This window comes from Misgurnus anguillicaudatus, chromosome 14 (genome assembly GCF_027580225.2).
Source record: "Misgurnus anguillicaudatus chromosome 14, ASM2758022v2, whole genome shotgun sequence".
NCBI classification, from domain to species: domain Eukaryota; kingdom Metazoa; phylum Chordata; class Actinopteri; order Cypriniformes; family Cobitidae; genus Misgurnus; species Misgurnus anguillicaudatus.
The window spans coordinates 29,386,009-29,404,206 of NC_073350.2; the positions used below are offsets into that span (position 1 = coordinate 29,386,009).

The window sequence follows — 18,198 nt, forward strand, 5'->3', positions numbered from 1 at the left end:
GAAAACCCCTGAACTAAGGGACAATGCCACACAATGTGATCTGGATTGTGGATCTGGACCAGTTTCCACTTACACTGTCTCCTATGGAGCGAAGTTTGTAAAAGGGCTGTATGTAAAACCACGAGCCTTCGTTTCCAGCCGAGTCCAACGTCACACGCATGGCGTTCTTCTCCAGCAAAGCAGGCAAGCGTTTGTTCACCGTGAGGTACTTATTGCTTTTTAAATGCAACAACTGTGAAATGGAGAACAAACTTAAATCAGCAAACTTCTATGACTCTTATGTACAAAAATAAAACTGTTAAGTGTACTTTAGCTATAGACTATGACTTTTGAGTTGAGGTCATGTTTGAGGTCATACAACGCTGATCACACAACATATTGTGAGATAAATTATGCAGAACAATCGTGAACGTAGCCTAATGATATGGGCATTAAAATAACACTAAACAATGGATGTCTGTTTTGCCAACTCTGTTAACCAGTGTGAGATCTCTTCGGTTTCCATCTGCCAGCTGGCTGCCCTACCTGAATAACATTTCCATACTGAATCACCGTTCCTAGAAGCTTCCGGTTCTCTGATTCGTTTTGTTTCTTCTCTAGATCAGCAGCATGCTGAAAACAAGTTTAAAAGGAAATATTTAGTTTATACAATATATTTCACACATGAATGTAAAACTTTGACAAGTGCATGACAAATGTAATAAATCTTAAAAGCAAATAACTTTATTTGTCATTTATTTAATTTCCTTGGTTTTACTTAATAAAGTCTACACTTAAATTTAACTCAAACCTAATCTGTGGTTAATGGAGTGCCGCAGGGTTGTATTTTGTAGGTCAACCCGGAAGTTAGCGGGACACTGGTTTCCTCTACGAAAGCTCATACATTTTTACCATAGACTTTTAGTAAAACATAAGCTCTGTGTTTAACAAAAAGTTGACACTTGCATGTTTTGTCCAGCAAGTTAATCTTCACAGATGAAAAAACACCTTTTATGAATTTTGAAATATAAATGCATTTACTAGAAATTTTTTTAAAATTCTTTAAATTGTGTTCTTCTGTGAAGATTATCTTCTACGTGTAAGATTATCTAAAACTTTTAAGTGTCATAAACTTTTGTTAACCACATAGCTTATTTTTTAGGTAATTCAAAAGTATATGGGAAAAATAAATGACGTCATATTGTCTCATTAAAAGAGCATGTTTAATATTAACCCTCAAAGGTCCTTGTTTCCCCAAAAATTGAAAGCATAATTGTAAGAAAAATATAAATTTTCTATAATACAAATATTATACCTTTTTGTTGTTGTTGTTTACTTCTCATCTATACAACAAAGCTGTGTTTTAAGAGATTTGTAGTACTTTTGTACCCATTTACCACAAAAATCCTCAATTACAACATTTGCTTGCATGTGAAATATAGATTTTTTTTATGAAAAAAATCACTTAAGTGATTATCTAAATTTATTTTAAAATGTTTCTGGATATACCTTAAGGAATTACCTTTTAAGAAAGAAATAGCTTGACCAACAGAGGGCCATAGAAAGCCATTCATTTTATTGGATATGGCCAACTGCTCACCTCACTACTTTAGTGATAAATTTTGTGAATTTATGTATATTTAAACCTTAGAAAGGACATGTAGGGGCGGTTTCCCGGACCAGGATTAGCTTAATCCAGGACTAGGCCTTAGTTTAATTAGGAAATATAACTAGTTTTAAACAACATGCCTTACTAAAAACATTACCTGTGTGCATCTTGAAGTAAAACAAACGGCCCTGATGTATTTTAAGATCTGTAAGTGAAAGTTGTTTTCAGTTTGGAGAGCTCTTAAAAGTGTTTAAGTCTAGGACTAGTCTAATCCCTGTCCGGGAAACCGCCCCTAAAAATAATTCTTATTTCAAATAGTAGAATTTTTGTAGTTTTTGATGCATTATGAAATGTCTGTTTTTACAAAATGCTACAGAAATTTGTCTGAATGTGTGTGTGTGTGTGTGCGCACATGTATGACAGAGCATGTGCGTGAGAGAGTGTGCGTACATAGACCCCAAGGACCAATTGAGGGTTAAACACATTACTGCTGGTTTATGCTTTATGCAAATTGGGAGAATGTAAACTGTGACACACTTCAGGACTTTCGATTATGCTAAAACTCATTAAAAAATATGCAGCCTCAAACTAAAGTACTACAAACTAAAACAAACAAAAGCCTTGAATCACGCAACCACGTCTGATACAGAAATTGTAAAGGCATGAGTGAGTTTGTCTCACATGTAGTTTGGTGAGGAGCACTGTGTCAGTGGTGTTGTTGCCTCCTGGCTTCGCCGCTTTCCAGAATTGTTTTTGGGCCGAATATCTGTTCATGGGACACAGCTTGAACAGACAGTCTGGAAGTAAAGACAAAATGACGAAAATTACCTATGCAGACATGTTCACACAAAGGTTTTCACAAGCCTGTATCAGTGTTTATACAGTCTTCCCGTGCATAACACAGAGAGTTAAATGACCTTTCAAAGAGCAGGACCCAACAAGGCATTAAAACTGGATTATATCCATTAGTACTGAATCACAAAGGTGTATTTTAGACATGTTTGGAAAGCATAAAAGCAGGTTATTCCCAGAGACATTTGTGACCCATTTAAATGTACTCATTACAGAACAAAATGATGAGGATAAAATACACAAATAACTGCATGCACAATTCATGTAGTTCCCAAAAGAGATGCCAAGAGTCCAGATAATTCCAGTTCACATTAACTCATATCTGCTTAATGACCTGGCAGACTGATATTAAAATAAGAGTCTCATAGAATCAAACACCTTTAAAAAAAAGCGGCCAGGTAAATATCACAATTAACCTCATTTAAACAAGAAATAAAAAATTAAGGAACCATTTAAATTAAACAGCTATGAAATCATACAATCATTAAAAGAGTTGAGTCTATATGTTTTGAAACACATGAAGGAGAATAATGACAATTTATTTTTGCATGAACTGCCCCTTTAAAGCAGTTATGCTCTAATGTTGATGGTAATATCAGGGTTGCCAACTCTTCTGCATTTGGCGTGAGACACACACTTTGGGGCTTTATCTCACGCTCTCACTAAAAATAAATCTCACACCAAATAACAATCCAGCATAAAGAAAATAAAGCATAGCCACAGTCTTTCTGTCTGCTTAAGCTTTATAGCTTCTTATCTGTACAGATTTGAAACGGCATGATGTATCAGTCACAGTTTGATAAGTGTACGGTCATGGGCGGAGCGGCCATCTGGAGCACCGGGAGTTTTCCCGGTGGGCCACCGGGCACTGTGGGCCGACTTACTGTTAGCACATATAACAATAACAATCACAATACTGTGTTTTTATTTTTGGGCCCAGCCGCTGTTATATCTGCCTCCTTTGTAGCAGCAAACTGTGATCTAATTGCGCTCATCCAATGGGGGTCGTGCATTTCACACCTAGGCCTTCAGTGGTGTCCTATCTAAATTAATCCATCTTGTACTACTATCATTATGACGTCGAGGCACTAGAAACACATCAACTGTTAAATTGCAAAGTAAAATAGAAATGACTGTTTTTTACACCTCAAGGAAAAGTCAAAATTTACTTATAAAAAAACACAAAATTAGATGCACCGAATATTCTACAGAAAACCGATTTGAAAGGTATTTAAAATTAAGGCAAACTCTTTTTTTGCAAAAGAAATAGCATAAATGATTCTGACTTAAGTTGTGCAGACATCATTGTAAGCCTTCTAGATGGCCCCCGGTGACCCAAACTCGAAACCGGATTGGTTAATGCAATGATTTTTATTGCCATTTATCTTAAGCTGAAGGCGCCTGCACTGTTCGTTCTGAAGGCCTAGGCAGATTTCTTTAACCCTGGCAACAGATGATGTCAGCCGCTGGCTGAAATATGACTGGATAAATGCTCTACTATAAATATACACTACTGAAAGCAGTGCAGCCAAGAGAAAAGCTATGAAAGAAATATAATAGACTATTATGGGATTAATTTAATACACTCATAGAAAAATATATTAAAGGGGAGGGGGGGGTTCAATGGTATTTCAAGCATTCTGACTTATTAAGACAGTTATAGAGTTGTTTCCTCATGCTAAACGTAGGCAAAGTGTCAAAAAAGCAGTTGGACATGTTACAGAGTATTTCTGTGCCGAATGCACTTCGCCAGGGTTCATACAAGTTTTCGGAAAGTTTTTTTCGATTACAGGTCCAACTGACGTTTCAGGGGTTTCTATACGCATCACTTCTTTATATGGGCACTTCCCCCGGAAAACCCCGCCCACCCGTCAATCAGCGGGAGACGCTAGAGCTTGCAAACAGCTTATCACGCCACTCAGCTTTGTTTAATTTCAACACTCAACAATGGCACGAAAGATGAAGTGTGTTTTTGGATGTAAGGAGAAGAAATCCAGCCTTATGGAAACAATGGATATAGTTTATTATCCGGGGTAGCAGCGGAGTTTTGCGTGTGTTTGATGCGCTGGATTTTCCCAACCGGGTCATGACGAGTTGCACGTGGTAAGACAGACTTCTGTCTTATGTTGGAAATAGGCGCGTGCATATGATATAAATGACACGAACATGTAGTGAATCATGAGTTAAAACAGTGTTGTATAGTGTTGCATGACTTGTACTCGCTCCACCCGCGGTAGTAACTCCTCCTTCTTCATTTTTTCGTACGTTATCGGAAAGATTCGGTAAAGCTAATCTTTTTTATAAATCTGATTAAACTAAAGACTCTACGGAGATATAAAGGATGTCATACTACTCTATAGGTACTCCAGATTAACATCAGAAATGCAGAAACAGCGTGTGTTACGTGAGCGCTAAAATATAAATGCACTCATTAATGTCAAAATGTTGACCAATCACGTAAAAGAAGCAGAGGTTCTGTTCACAGAAGACAAGCACAAATGCCCTTAATTTAATTCACATTTATTTGTAAGGCGTTTTTAAAATGTATATTGTTTCAATTTTTCTTTACAGAAATGTTCTTAGAAAATATAGGTAATTAGCAAAATAAACATGATGGGGCAATGATTGCGTGATCATAACAGTTACTGTATTATACATGTAAAATTAACCCCCTATAAAAAACATGGCAAATGTTGTGCTGCTACCTGAAGGCAGTAGAAGAAAGTTAAAAGTAACACAGAGGGGAGGGAAACCACACAAGAGGGACATGATTAAGCGCGACGGGTAAAAATAGCACTTCATCCACAAAACGGCTATCACTAACGCTCAGGGATTACCCTTTCGAAGTGTGGAGGGAAACTGTATGAGAGGAAGAAAGTTTAGAGAGGAGGATGTGAAGAGAAAGTGGGACAGTGAGAAAAAAAACAGAGAGAAAGAGGAAGAGAAATGTAGGTTGATGAGGAGGAGGAGCAATGCTAGGCCAAACTCAAAGAGAGTGAGTTAGCATGACCTAAAGCACAAAGAGACAATCACACATACAAACAACAAACGAAAGCAGCATGACCTCAGATAAACAGCACAATTATGACAGTGAGTACATCTGCAAAAAATGAAGAGTTTGGTTCCAAAACACAAGAAATTCATTTTGACTAATTTCGGTAAAAACGTGTTTTCTATACCAAGAAAGTGTAAAGATGAAAACCACTATTTTCTGTTACAAACTTTCAAATAGCATTTTTAAGTTATAATAACATAAAAAATTCAAATCCATAATTTGATTTTCAAAGATTTATTATAAAACAGATTATTTTTTCTACAAAATGCAATAAATCAACAAGTTTTTTTTAAATGCTATAAATCATTATATAAATGCGCATTCATCTTTACCATGTTATATTCATTTAGTTGACTAGTGATATACACTGATTAAAAAAATAAACATTAATGGCATTAATCAAAACACTGGGGGCCCTATTTTAACAATCTAAGCTCATCGTCTAAAGCGCACGGTGCACGGTCTAAATTGGCGTGTCTGATGCCACTTTTGCTAATTTAACAACAGGAAAAATGGTTTGTGCACCAAGCACACGGTCGAAAAGGGTTGTACATATTTTCCTAATGAGTAATCGGTGTGTTTTGGGCGTAACGTGCAATAAACCAATGAGAGTCTCATCTCTCATCCCCTTTAAAAGCCAGTTGCACTGGCGGTGTGCGTAATCCCTATTTAGATGAAGGACCTTGTAAACTGAAAAACTAAGCGGAGAAAGAAGACCCCAGTTTAAGATTAATGTTAAATAATTGTGTTGTTTTCATTTTTATTGAATTTTTAATTTTTTGAATTAAAACCTTTAAAAGCCTTTTTCTTTCAGTCATAGAAGTACGAATAGCAGGCTTTGAATTGCTGTAAATGTAATGATATCCTACATAATCAATGTAATCTCATAAAATAATTTGCAAATATGCAAGAAAAGATTTGTACTCTAAAAATACAAACCAGAGATAAAGGATTTACAAACGTGCAGAGAGCCGAAGTGTTTCAGCACTAGAACAGCGCCATATGGGATTTTTTTTACAAAGCATTACTTAAAATCTTTCTCATCTTACCATATCCACAGGTAGTCATTATGTACAATAAATCCGTAAGATAGTTTTTACACACATTTACAAACATTTAAAAATAGATGCATTTGTTTAAAGCAAAGCATTTATTTCCAGGCTACAGGTGAAGCAGCTCTTTACCCTTTCTAACGTCTCATAATTAGTCCTCATTTATGTCCAAGAGACTCAATAATAATCTTTTACATTTAATCGTTTAATATTTCATATTTTAAAGCGTTTTGTGCTGCTGCGCATTCATGTATGTGATAAGCAAACCCGCGTTTTCGTCTCGTTTATAGGCACATATTACTAATGCGCTCTTTAAATAACAAAAAAACATATTGCGCCATTGACTTTAGACCAGGTTTTTGTTGGTCAATGGCGTAGTCTATTTTAGTTGCCTCAAAATAGCAACGCGCCAACAATGCACCTAAACACACCTCGTTTTCAGACCAGAACGCCCATAGGCGCAAAAGGGGGCGCAAATGCATTTGCTATTTAAACAACGTGGCGCTAAACATGAAAATGATAATTGCGCAGGGTGGAAACTAGCAAAAGACACTTGCGTCGCATTGCGCCGGGTGTAAGATAGAGCCCATACTTTGTCATATTAAGAACACTGTCATTGCTGCTGTCATCCTTGGGACGTCGTCGCTGAACTTTTTTGAGAGCAATCAGCTGTAAAATGTTTTGGTCTTGTTTGATTTTTGTTGGCTTCGAGTAAAATAATGGAAAGTTTTTCATAAGATCCTCTGGGGTCAATGTTTAAGCTTTACAGAAGCTTGATGCTGCCGTGTGAGAACAAGCAACAGCCGTCATTTTTCCGTCTCCCGAGTGCCTCTCGCGTAAATGATTAGATTTTGATTTCCCATCACAGAAAACCACCACAGGTTTATCAATGCCAACAAAACTATTACTTTGTTTTTGTTTGTTTGTTGATCATGAGGTACAAATATGATGTACTTTGATGAGGAAAACTAGGATTCCGTGTGTGTTCAAAGCGTCGCCATTTAATTATAGTTTACAATGCGTGGAATGGTGCGCTGTGACTGGTTAAACAGATTTATTGCAGTCTGCAGAAAAGGAGGACTGGCGTTTGTCACGGTTTAAAAAAAAAAGGAGAAAAGATAACAGAATAACACAGCGGATATCAGATTTTGGATCAGTATTTTTTTAATACTGGCGGTAACTCTTTTTTTTAATGGCGTTTATCACGTTTTGGAACCAAACTCTTCAAATAATGCTACCCCTAGACCAACTCATAATAACCCAGCTAAAGTTTTTTTTTTTTGTGATCTGCAGTTTTCTACATTATAATATAAGTAGCAAAAGGCTAGCAGCTTTATTGCTATAACGGTTGTAACCTTTGCACTGCTAACTACCAGTTGAGCTAAAGAAACACACCAACAATATCTCAATATAAAAAAAATGCACCAAAATATAATGGTGACATCAGTAATAATCATAATGCTATATCAACTCATCAAAAAACACTTTATTAGTAGCCTTATCATTTTGGTTTCATTTTTTTGCTCATTTAGTTTCCTCTACAGTAACCTAAACCAGTATGGAGATACACTGCACTGAATACTGAAAGAGGAAACATTAAAAAATAACATCTCAAGGGAATAGTTGATACAGAAACGTCTGCAGCTGGACCCTCTATTAGACTCCACTTTTCAGTTTTAGTCTTTCATACATCCACACAGAAGTGTCACACATGAGATACCCAGGTAAAACCCTGTGGCCCTGACCCAGGATCAGAACAGAAGGGCAAACGTTTCAATGCCATTCTAAAGCTCTCTGGAAACCAGGCCTTTAAACCTGCTTAAGTGGGCTATTAATACCATCAGGGATCTAAAGATTTAGTGTTAGCGCCGATGTCTGCTACTGCCACCTGAGCAAAGCACCAGCAGCAGATAAAATGTGTTCTTATATCATCTCAGTGCACATTTGTTTAAAATAGCAGCATAACAAACTTATGTAACACAGTGTTCATTATTGCACATTTTAATGCCACAATACCTCATTTTGCAAAAGGAAATCAATTGCAAAAAGCAGAAGTACCCATGGTTTTCGACATTTGCATGTGCCTTGTGCATCATATCCACATTCATATTTCATGCTCAATGTTGTCATTGAATAAAAAAGCTATATATAAAGCTGTAATTTCATTCTAGCAAAATTAAAGGCTTACAAACCCACACTGTGTCTACAGCGGAAGACAACAATAATGTGCCAGGTCGGGTCAAATTGTAAAAGTTTATATTGGAAGTAAAGGTGCACATCATCTCATTATGTTGACCAATCAGCTTTGACCTTGAGGGTACATACTGTATTATTACCTCAACAAAAACAGTTTGGTATTTAAATTTACTTTGCATATGTTTTTTTCAGACTAGCAAAGTTAATTTACTCACGAATGTCAGTATTATGATTGATATGAGGGTGCATATGAGAACAGTGTCAATTCTGGGTGAACTATTCCTTTAAATGATACAAATGCAAGAAAGAAGTTATAGACAAAATGTCCTCGAGAGTCACCAGATATCTAGCTGTCCACACACAGCAATATTATAGGAACATAACCTGACTGTGCACTAACTGTGTACTCTGCTGTTCGCACAACATGTAGTATCAGTTTAAAGGACACTGGGTCTCATTCACTAATCATGTGCATGCACAAATTTACGGACGTTTTCAGAAACAAAACGTGAATCAACAAAAATGTTTGTATTAAAATTTCTTCTAAATGTATGCAAAAATTCAAGAAACTCTAAAACCACTTGTATGCAATAATCGGGATACATAACGATTAATCGCGATTAATCTATAGCAGAATAAAAGTTTTTGTTTACATCATATATGTGTGTGAACTGTGTATAATAACTTAGTATAGATAAATGTACACACATGACGCACCGTATATTTTTAAGAAATGTTTACATGTGTATATACATTTGTATATTTATGTATAATATAAATACTTAATATATAAATAATATTATATTAAAATAATACATGCATGTGTGCATATTTATATATACATAATTATTATACACAGTTCACACAGACATATATAATGTAAACAAAAGCGTTTATTTTGCTATAGATTAATCGCGATTAAGTGTTATGCATCCCTATAATCAAATACTAAGCTATAATTATAATGTGTATAATGCTGCGTTTACACCAATCGTGTTTCAGGCGAAGTAGACGCGCGGAAAAAGCAAGCATTTGACAAAATGCCAAAGTTCAAATTGTTCAAACGCAAAATGCACGAAAAGCACCATTCACGCGTACTGCGCTAGGTACTCAATTCCGTCTTCCGCGCCGCATCAAGCGCATCATTCGCACCGCGAGACCTCCAGACGCACGTCAACGCATCTTCACATTGGTGTAAATGCAGCATAATAATGTTGATATATAAAATGTCCATGATTATATTTTATATTACAATATTTTCTGTATTATATATATATTAGTGAAATTTAAATGAGTTGGTTACTCATGTTACTCTATTTTGTGATAAATTAACACTTGCAGACAAGACATTTCTGATCTAACGTCGCAGGACCATGTGGGCGGCACAATTAATAATAACACAGAAGGTGTGTTAGTATAGGGACGACACATTTAATTTAATTTAATTTTTAATTTAATTCCCTTTCATTTATTTTAACATGAAATAACGCCTTAAATGGCATGACACACACAATGTGTAAAAAATTAACACATCATTTTTTGCAGTGTACTTATTTTATCTACACATATAAAGAACATGTACATAATGACAAATCTTCACACTTTCCTAAATCTCTTTATAAAAGCGTCTGCTTAATGCCTGATGTAAACGTCATGGAAATGTAATGAGAAGTCTAAACGTCAATCACTTGATCTCCTGTCTCTTTTATTTTAGATTGACAGAGACCGCGCATCTCGAATTAATTAAATGTCAAGTGTGCATATAAATACGAAAAATGTATGCAATAATTAGTGAATGAGACCTATTGACATTGTTGGAAATAAACTGATTATAGGAAACAAGAGACATACTGTAAATCTGATGCATCTGTTAACCAATACAGCTGCTGTACAACCAAACAAGAAGAGAATATATTTGTTCAGTGATTTTGTGTTTTGCCACCAGCCGAATCATTAAATGACATTAAATTAAAATAAAGGATGTCATGAGAAGGTTGCAACACCAGCAATTAACTTTTTTCAATTTGGACCTTCAGCCATTCTCTAAGAAAGCTGGGTTAATTTCAACCTATCGATGGGTCAAAAATGGGCAAACCCAGCAGCTGGGTTAAATTAACTCAGAAAATGTTTATATCTAACCCAACTATGCCCAAAATAAGTTAAATTACAAGCCAACAGGTCGGGTTCGTCCCTTTTTGACCCGACACTGGTTTTAAAATAACCCAGCATTTTTTTAGTGTGCAGCACAATGCATGTTACCTCCTCCATGTGTGCTTTTCATTGGTCCTGACTTGATCTCTATCGTGACAATACAATACATCCATTGTCCCAGCCTCTGTATCCATTTCAAACCCAGTCTTAAAATACCACATTGAGAAATCCAATCCTACTGTACATAAAATGCTACGCTGTGCTTAAAAATGTGCCTTAGGGTTTATAACAATGCCAACAAAAATACTCAATTTTCAGCCACATTTTAAATCATTTTATATTGTCCATGCAATGCAAAGCTAAAACTAAAAAAGGGAAATAGCACTTCCCTGTGCATAAGGTATGAAGCATGAAACCTTAAAGCTACTAAATGCACTTTAAGTGTACCTCAGCTTAAATTCATTTGACGAATGAGCTGAACTTCAAAGCAAATATTAATAGTAGTAGCCTATTGTTAGTTTTTATGTGACTAAAATAATGATTAACATGGCTCTTTAGAAGCAATGTCTGTTATAAATTATTATCCAACACAAAAGCTTAAAGCATAAAAAACACAGATGGTTACTGGTTAGATCACCGCTTTGTTGACGCTGCACATAAATCAGATTTGTTTTTCAAATCTGATCTTTAGAAGTGAGTTTTCACACTGTCATTTGTGCACATTAATAAATCAAATCTGATCTATTTCTTCAATATCCAGCACATCTACATTGATTGCTAATGTAACAATTTAAACACCAGGGGATGGAAGAAGCTGTTAATGTTGAAAGAGTTACATCATAAGTAACATTTCGCAATATCAAAACCACGGTCTCATTCACGGTTTAGTATCTAGTAGATATAAAAAATGTAACTGGGTGAATTTACATAAGTCTACTGTACTAACATGGTGTATGTCAGATCTTAACAGACAAGGACACATTTTAAATTTAATCTGAATATTCTGACTTAAACATTTCCCATAATTCAACTTTGAACATATAGCCAAATCTGTGCATTAGATTTTTTTCTGCCTTAAAGTTTAACAACTTGTCTGCATAACTGACTCAGAGTGGTATTGTTATCCTAAGCCTGCCATGAAACTTCCCCTAATATTTGCATAATGGTATCAGTTATAATGTGACAGCCATCTGCTGCGTTTATAGTCAACAGTTCAGTAAAACTGCAAACATGACCTTGCAATATTACAGGCTCATAGAGGCACTTAGCATAAAACATTAAATTAAGTGCGCTATCTATATATGTGACTCTAGACCATAAAACCAGTCATAAGTCGCACTGGTATATTTAAATAATGGTATATTGTAAGTTACAAATACAGTAAAATTGCTGTACAAGACTCTACAGTAACTTACTGGCGCACAGCTGCCAGTAAGTTACTGTAAAATTTACAGCAACCTTTTTACAGTGTAGCAATAACCAACAATACACTGTATGGGTCAAAATTATTATTATTATATGTAAATTTCTAGTATAATATATCCAAAACATATTTATCATTTTATAGTACTATAATTTATCAATTATAGTAATATGTAAAGCTAAGGACTTCATTTGGACAACTTTAAAGGCGATTTTCTTTCTCTTTTTTGCACCCTCAGATTCCAGATTTTTAAATAGTTGAATCTCGGCCAATATTGTCCTATCCTAACAAACCATACATAAATGGTAAGCTTATCATTCAGCTTTCAGATTTTGTATAAATCTCAATTGCACTGTAGAACGGTACTCTGTATAGTGCTACTTGGATCATAATATCATTTTGTTTGAGCATTTCAATATATTACATAGCTACTTTAGGTTTAATAGATTTAACCCAATTAAAGAACACATGTTGGGTTATAAATAAACAACCCTGCATTGAATTGTTTACTTATTAACCCAAAATGTGTTCTGTCCAATATTTACCAATTATTGGATTAAAAAAGCAGAATTTAGAGTGAATTGGATAAAAGCTGAAAATGTTAAGGTTTCTAAAGATTAAGCTTAGACAGACTAAAGTCATTCTGGATGTAATCAGGGTGTAAAAACAAGCAGTAAAAGAGAGACAAAAGTGTGAAAGAAGAGACGGGTGGAGTACAGCTGAAGAAAGTGAATATCATCTTTGTTACAGAGTACATAGTGTCAGCCTCAGAAAACACTTTCTTCATCTAGTACTAATTTAATCAATTATGCAACTTATAACTATTATATTACTTGACATAGAAAACAAACATATATACATTTAATAAGGTAATTATAAAAATTGCCATAGGTAAAAAAACAAATGCCCCAGCAATTCAAATGCAGGGTCCAAATAGCGCCCCTTAACTCTTTCCCCGCCATTGACGAGTTTTTACGGCAATCCATATTTCCACCATTATGCACTAGGTGGCACTCTTGCAAAATACTAAAGCATGCATGTATTCAAAAACAGTAAAAACTCTGTGTATGTTTTGATCATGGTTTTGAATCTTATCTCTAACAAAAGCCCTTTACAAAAAATGCAATTATCTTACATTTGGGAGGTGATAAGAAAACAAATTAAGATAGGATAAAACTTTTTGGTTTGAAAGCAGAGGGTCTGTTCTTTCATTTATTATATTGTATGCTTATTATGGGTGTAACAGTTCTCGGTAAAGAATCGAATCGTCCCGTTATCCTCCCACGGTACGGGATGCACCGTGTTTAATTCTACCATGCATTTCTAATATAGTTTGGTGAAAAAACAATTTATAAAACAGCTAATCTATGGTTCTGAATAAGCTCTGCATGTGTTTAGCTGAGTGTACCTGTCCAATCAACTCGAAGTATGCAAATTTGTTGCCAACCTCACAGTTCCTCCTCACTTGGTGCGGTGTGTGTATGTGTGTGTGTGTGTGTGTGTGTGTGTGTGTGTGTGTGTGTGTGTGTGTGTGTGTGTGTGTGTGTGTGTGTGTGTGTGTGTGTGTGTGTGTGTGTGTGTGTGTGTGTGTGTGTGTGTGCGCGCGTGGCGCGGACCGTTTAGCGCGGCAAGCGAAGGAGAAAAGACGCTAATAGAGGCACCGCCAGCTTCATTTAAGTCTACTGCAGCAGCAATGCTCAAGAAAACGTGGACAAAACTGTAAAATTTTGCGAGTGCCGTATGCTCAAGGCAATACATCTAATATGACGAGTCCCTAATATTGCGCCGTCATCACCAGGGCGTTGTTGATAGCACGCGATTGCAGGTGAGACAGAAACAGCACACATTGCCGTCTGTGTTTAAATGTTAACAAACTGATCTTCTTGCGAAAAAACATGAAGATAGTGGCATAGAATATAAAAAGTATCCCAGTGTTCTAAGAAATTTTATGTTAATTTTTAGTGTATAGTAAAGTTGGTACAGGTAATATAATAATACAAGTGCTCTTAAGTGAAAATGTTGATTTTGACAGAGGTTAAAAATGGCTTAGGTTTGTATTTTTGTAAAGAAGCCTGTTGTGAACAAAGTGTACCGAAACGTACCGAAACTGTGACCCTGAAACCGTGATACGCACCGAACCGTGAGTAATTTGAAACGCTACACCCCTAATGCTTATATATGCCTCTTGACTCTTCTGTAGTTACATCGTGTACTAGGACAGACGGAAAATTAAAAATTGTGATTTTCTAGGCTGATATGGCTAGGAACTATACTCTCATTCTGGTGTAATAATCAAGGACTTTGCTGCCGTAACATGGCTGCAGGAGGCGCAATGATATTAAACACTGCCAGAAATAGTCCCCTTGGTTACTTTTAATAGCAGGGGACTATTTTCAGGCACTGAAATCGTATGTTTAACTCTAGGGGAGCTGGAAAATTAGCATATTTTCAAAAAAGTGGAGTGTCCCTTTAAGGCTGGGCAGCATATCGAGTTTGGATAATACATCAGAATTTTTTCCCCGCATGAAATGGGATGACACAATACCGTCTATATCGGTACTATGATCTAATATGACCTTTCTTCTTTGGAAAAGAAGCTCTGTCATAAATATTGTGCAGGTGTATATTTTTAAATAGAAAGGAAAAACCCATTGAATTTTATTTACATTATATCCTGTTTTAATAGAGGTGATTGTGATCTTACATGAGGCTTTAACTTTAAGCATGTAATCATTTCCAGTTCGAAGAAAATATAGAGATATTTGTCATATATTGTATGCAGTCATTATGAGTTCATTAAAGCATCACAGCACCTACTCCAATAGAAAATTTTCAAAGACTAAACATTTGTAGTCTGTGTAAGAGAAAAACCTTAAGCACTTCACATCAGCGACCTAAACAGCTGCCAGTGACAGTTAACTTTACCAGTTGACACATCTCCCTCGAATCCTGTTTACATACTTATTCTAATGACACCGTTTATAACAGCTTTTACACATCTTTAAGTTTTCAATGCCACTAAGACCTTTTTATGTGATGCAAATAAAATTATAGACTACAAATACATATAAAGATATGTATAGATTTATAACCACTGACCTCGAGTTAAGTTTCTAGCTCAAAAATGAATCATCTAAAGAGCATCTATAATGGCAATTGAACTTACATCCTTCTATGCAATTAGTTTGTTGTAATTATAATAAGAGCGGAAACTGAAACCTTGGACACACGTGGTCAGATAATACACTAAACAATGCATCGACAGACAAAAGAGCCAGAGAGAAGTGCTGTTGTAAGAGCCGTCCCTGACCTCTATGAGCAGTAGGGGAATAGGTTTATTCCAGCATGCCTCGCATAGAGAAGAGGAGCACACGGATATTTTTGATGTGACAGGAATACTGCACTTTCATATAAAAAAATCCAGATAATTTACCCACCCCCATGTCATCCAAAATGTTGAGGTCTTTCTTTGTTTTCATTTGATAAGAAATTATGTTTTTTGAGGAAAACATTCCAGGATTTTTCTTCTTTAATAGACTTGATTGGACCTCAACAGTTTACAGTTTCAATGCAGTTTATTATTGCAGTTTTAACGCATTAAACAATCCCAAATGAGGCATAAGGGTCTTATTTAGCGAAACAATTGTCATTTTCAGCAAGAAAAAAAAATTCACTTTTAAACCACAACTCGTCTTGCACTAGCTGTGTCTCGCGCCAGCGCGACCCTTACATATTGCGTAACCATGTGGAAAGGTCACGCATGACGTATGCAAAACAACCACCCCAGTGTTTACAAGTGTAGAGAAAGAGGACCATTCCGACGTTGTTATATGTTAATTTATAGTACAGTACCGCCACTTCCAAAAATAGCTCTTGAGCGTACCACCACCTCTCCGTGCGCCCAGAACATGCTTTTAGCGTACTGGAACGCTCATTTGCACATCTGTTTAAAAATCAGAGGTTTAATTAATCCTTTGGCTGCGCAGCGCCTTTTCAGAGCACCCTTAATGTACGCTTCCTAATTCGTCCCACCGAGAGCAGAGACTACATTACCCATACACGCTTGCGTTTACAAGTTAAAAGCGCATGCATCGGTCAGTCAGTGTCAACGTGCTCTGGAGAGGTGTGTGTTTGTGTGTGAAACGCGCAACCATAGCTGCTCGGTTAAAATGAAAATACAATGAACTAGGGATGCACGCTATATCGGCCGACATATCGTTATTGGCCGATAACTGCTTATTTTTAATATTATCGGTTATCGGTCTGATAGCAAAATTAGGCAGATAAATGATGGATTATTTTGGTTTGTTGCACCACTTCACTTGCTCATTGCTGGCCATGTGGAGTTTTGATTGGTGCTTTCTGTGACATACCACGAAGATGACATTTGTTGCGGGCTTATGAAGAGTATGCTAGGCTAGCGCAAAGACAAGATGTCCGCGGTCTGGGAGTTTTTCATTGTGAAAATAATATGAATATTTATCGGCCTATATATATATATATATATCGGTTATCGCCCCCCAAATATAAAGTGTTATCGGTATCGGGCAAAATTTCCATATCGGTGCATCCCTAATGAACACTTAATATGCCCTCCTTGTTTTAGACTCTGAGTAGTAAAATAACAAGGTTAGAATCAGGGACTCGCTGGCTGACATCGCACCAAGCCAGAATGATAGCTGCAGGTCAGACGCAAGCCTTATTCAATACCCTTTTGTAAGTATGTGATAATCTCCGCTGTAGCGGCTGTCAGTTTGGTTCCCCTCGACGTAACTTCAGATTTCCTCAGGCGATGTGCAGAAAACATTCTTGAAATTGTAATATACATTTAGTTTAATTGCTAAACTACAGTTTAGAGTTTCAAATGGCCAGTATTTTGTTATTCTTGAACCCATAGACATGGTCTTGGTGTCATTTTAACGTTTTTTTTAAGCTCTTTCAATCTGAACAACTACACTAGTCAACATTTGGAGTGGATCAAAACCTTTTCAAAAAGTTATTTTAAAACCAATACCCCAAACCTGTTCTTGTCTTATAGGACAACTTTGATTAACCTTTTTGATCCACTTCAAATGTTGACTAGTGTAGTTGTAGCATTTAACCGTGCTGAAAATTTTACTCACATATCTACCTTTTGCACATTTTATTTATGTTCAAAAGCTCTTTCTACAGTAGCTCTTTCTAATTGTATTTTTTCAAAATCCTTTTGCACATTTATTTATGTTCAGTGGCTATTTCTAGTTCAAGCAAATCCACAAACTTATAAAAGGATTTATTATTTTTTACAAGGTCATCTGTTGACTGCTGAATATAAAACCCCTTCAAAATTATGTTTTTTGAGGAAAACATTCCAGGATTTTTCTCATTTTAATGGACTTTGGTGGACCCCAACACTTAACAGTTTTAATGCAGTTTAAAATACAGTTTCAAAGGACTCCAAACAATCTCAAACGAGGCACAAGGGTCTTATCTAGGAAACGGTTGTCATTTCTGGCAAGAAAAATAAAAAATAAGCACTTTTAAACCACAACTTCCTATCTTCCTCCGGTCCTGTGACACGCCAGCGCGACCTCACGTAATACGTCATCACGTCAAGAGGTCACGGATGATTTATGCAAAACTAAATGACAATCGTTTCCCTAGATAAGACCCTTATGCCTCGGTTGGGATCATTTAGAGTTCTTTGAAGCAAAAACTGCATTAAAACGTGTTGGGGTTCATTAAAGTCCATTAAAATGAGAAAAATCCTGGAATGTTTTCCTCAAAAAAAACATCATTTTTTCCGACTGAACAAAGAAAGACATCAACATTTTGGATGACATGGTGGCGAGTAAATTATCTGGATTTTGGGACTAATCCTTTAAGAAAATCCTGGAATGTT

General features: G+C 36.0%; 1 protein-coding gene across 21 annotated transcripts in view; it reads right to left on the reverse strand.

Annotated features, from left to right (window-relative positions):
• Positions 1-18,198, reverse strand: part of itpr1b (inositol 1,4,5-trisphosphate receptor, type 1b) — a 163,794-nt gene that overhangs the window by 133,545 nt on the left and 12,051 nt on the right. For all 21 annotated transcript variants that reach the window (XM_055183320.2, XM_055183318.2, XM_055183309.2 and 18 more), the window contains exons 4-6: positions 2,270-2,385; positions 526-612; positions 74-232 (exon numbers count right to left, since the gene is read on the reverse strand). In XM_055183320.2, coding sequence (XP_055039295.2) covers positions 74-232; positions 526-612; positions 2,270-2,385 — 362 coding nt within the window. The remainder of the gene's footprint in view (positions 1-73; positions 233-525; positions 613-2,269; positions 2,386-18,198) is intronic.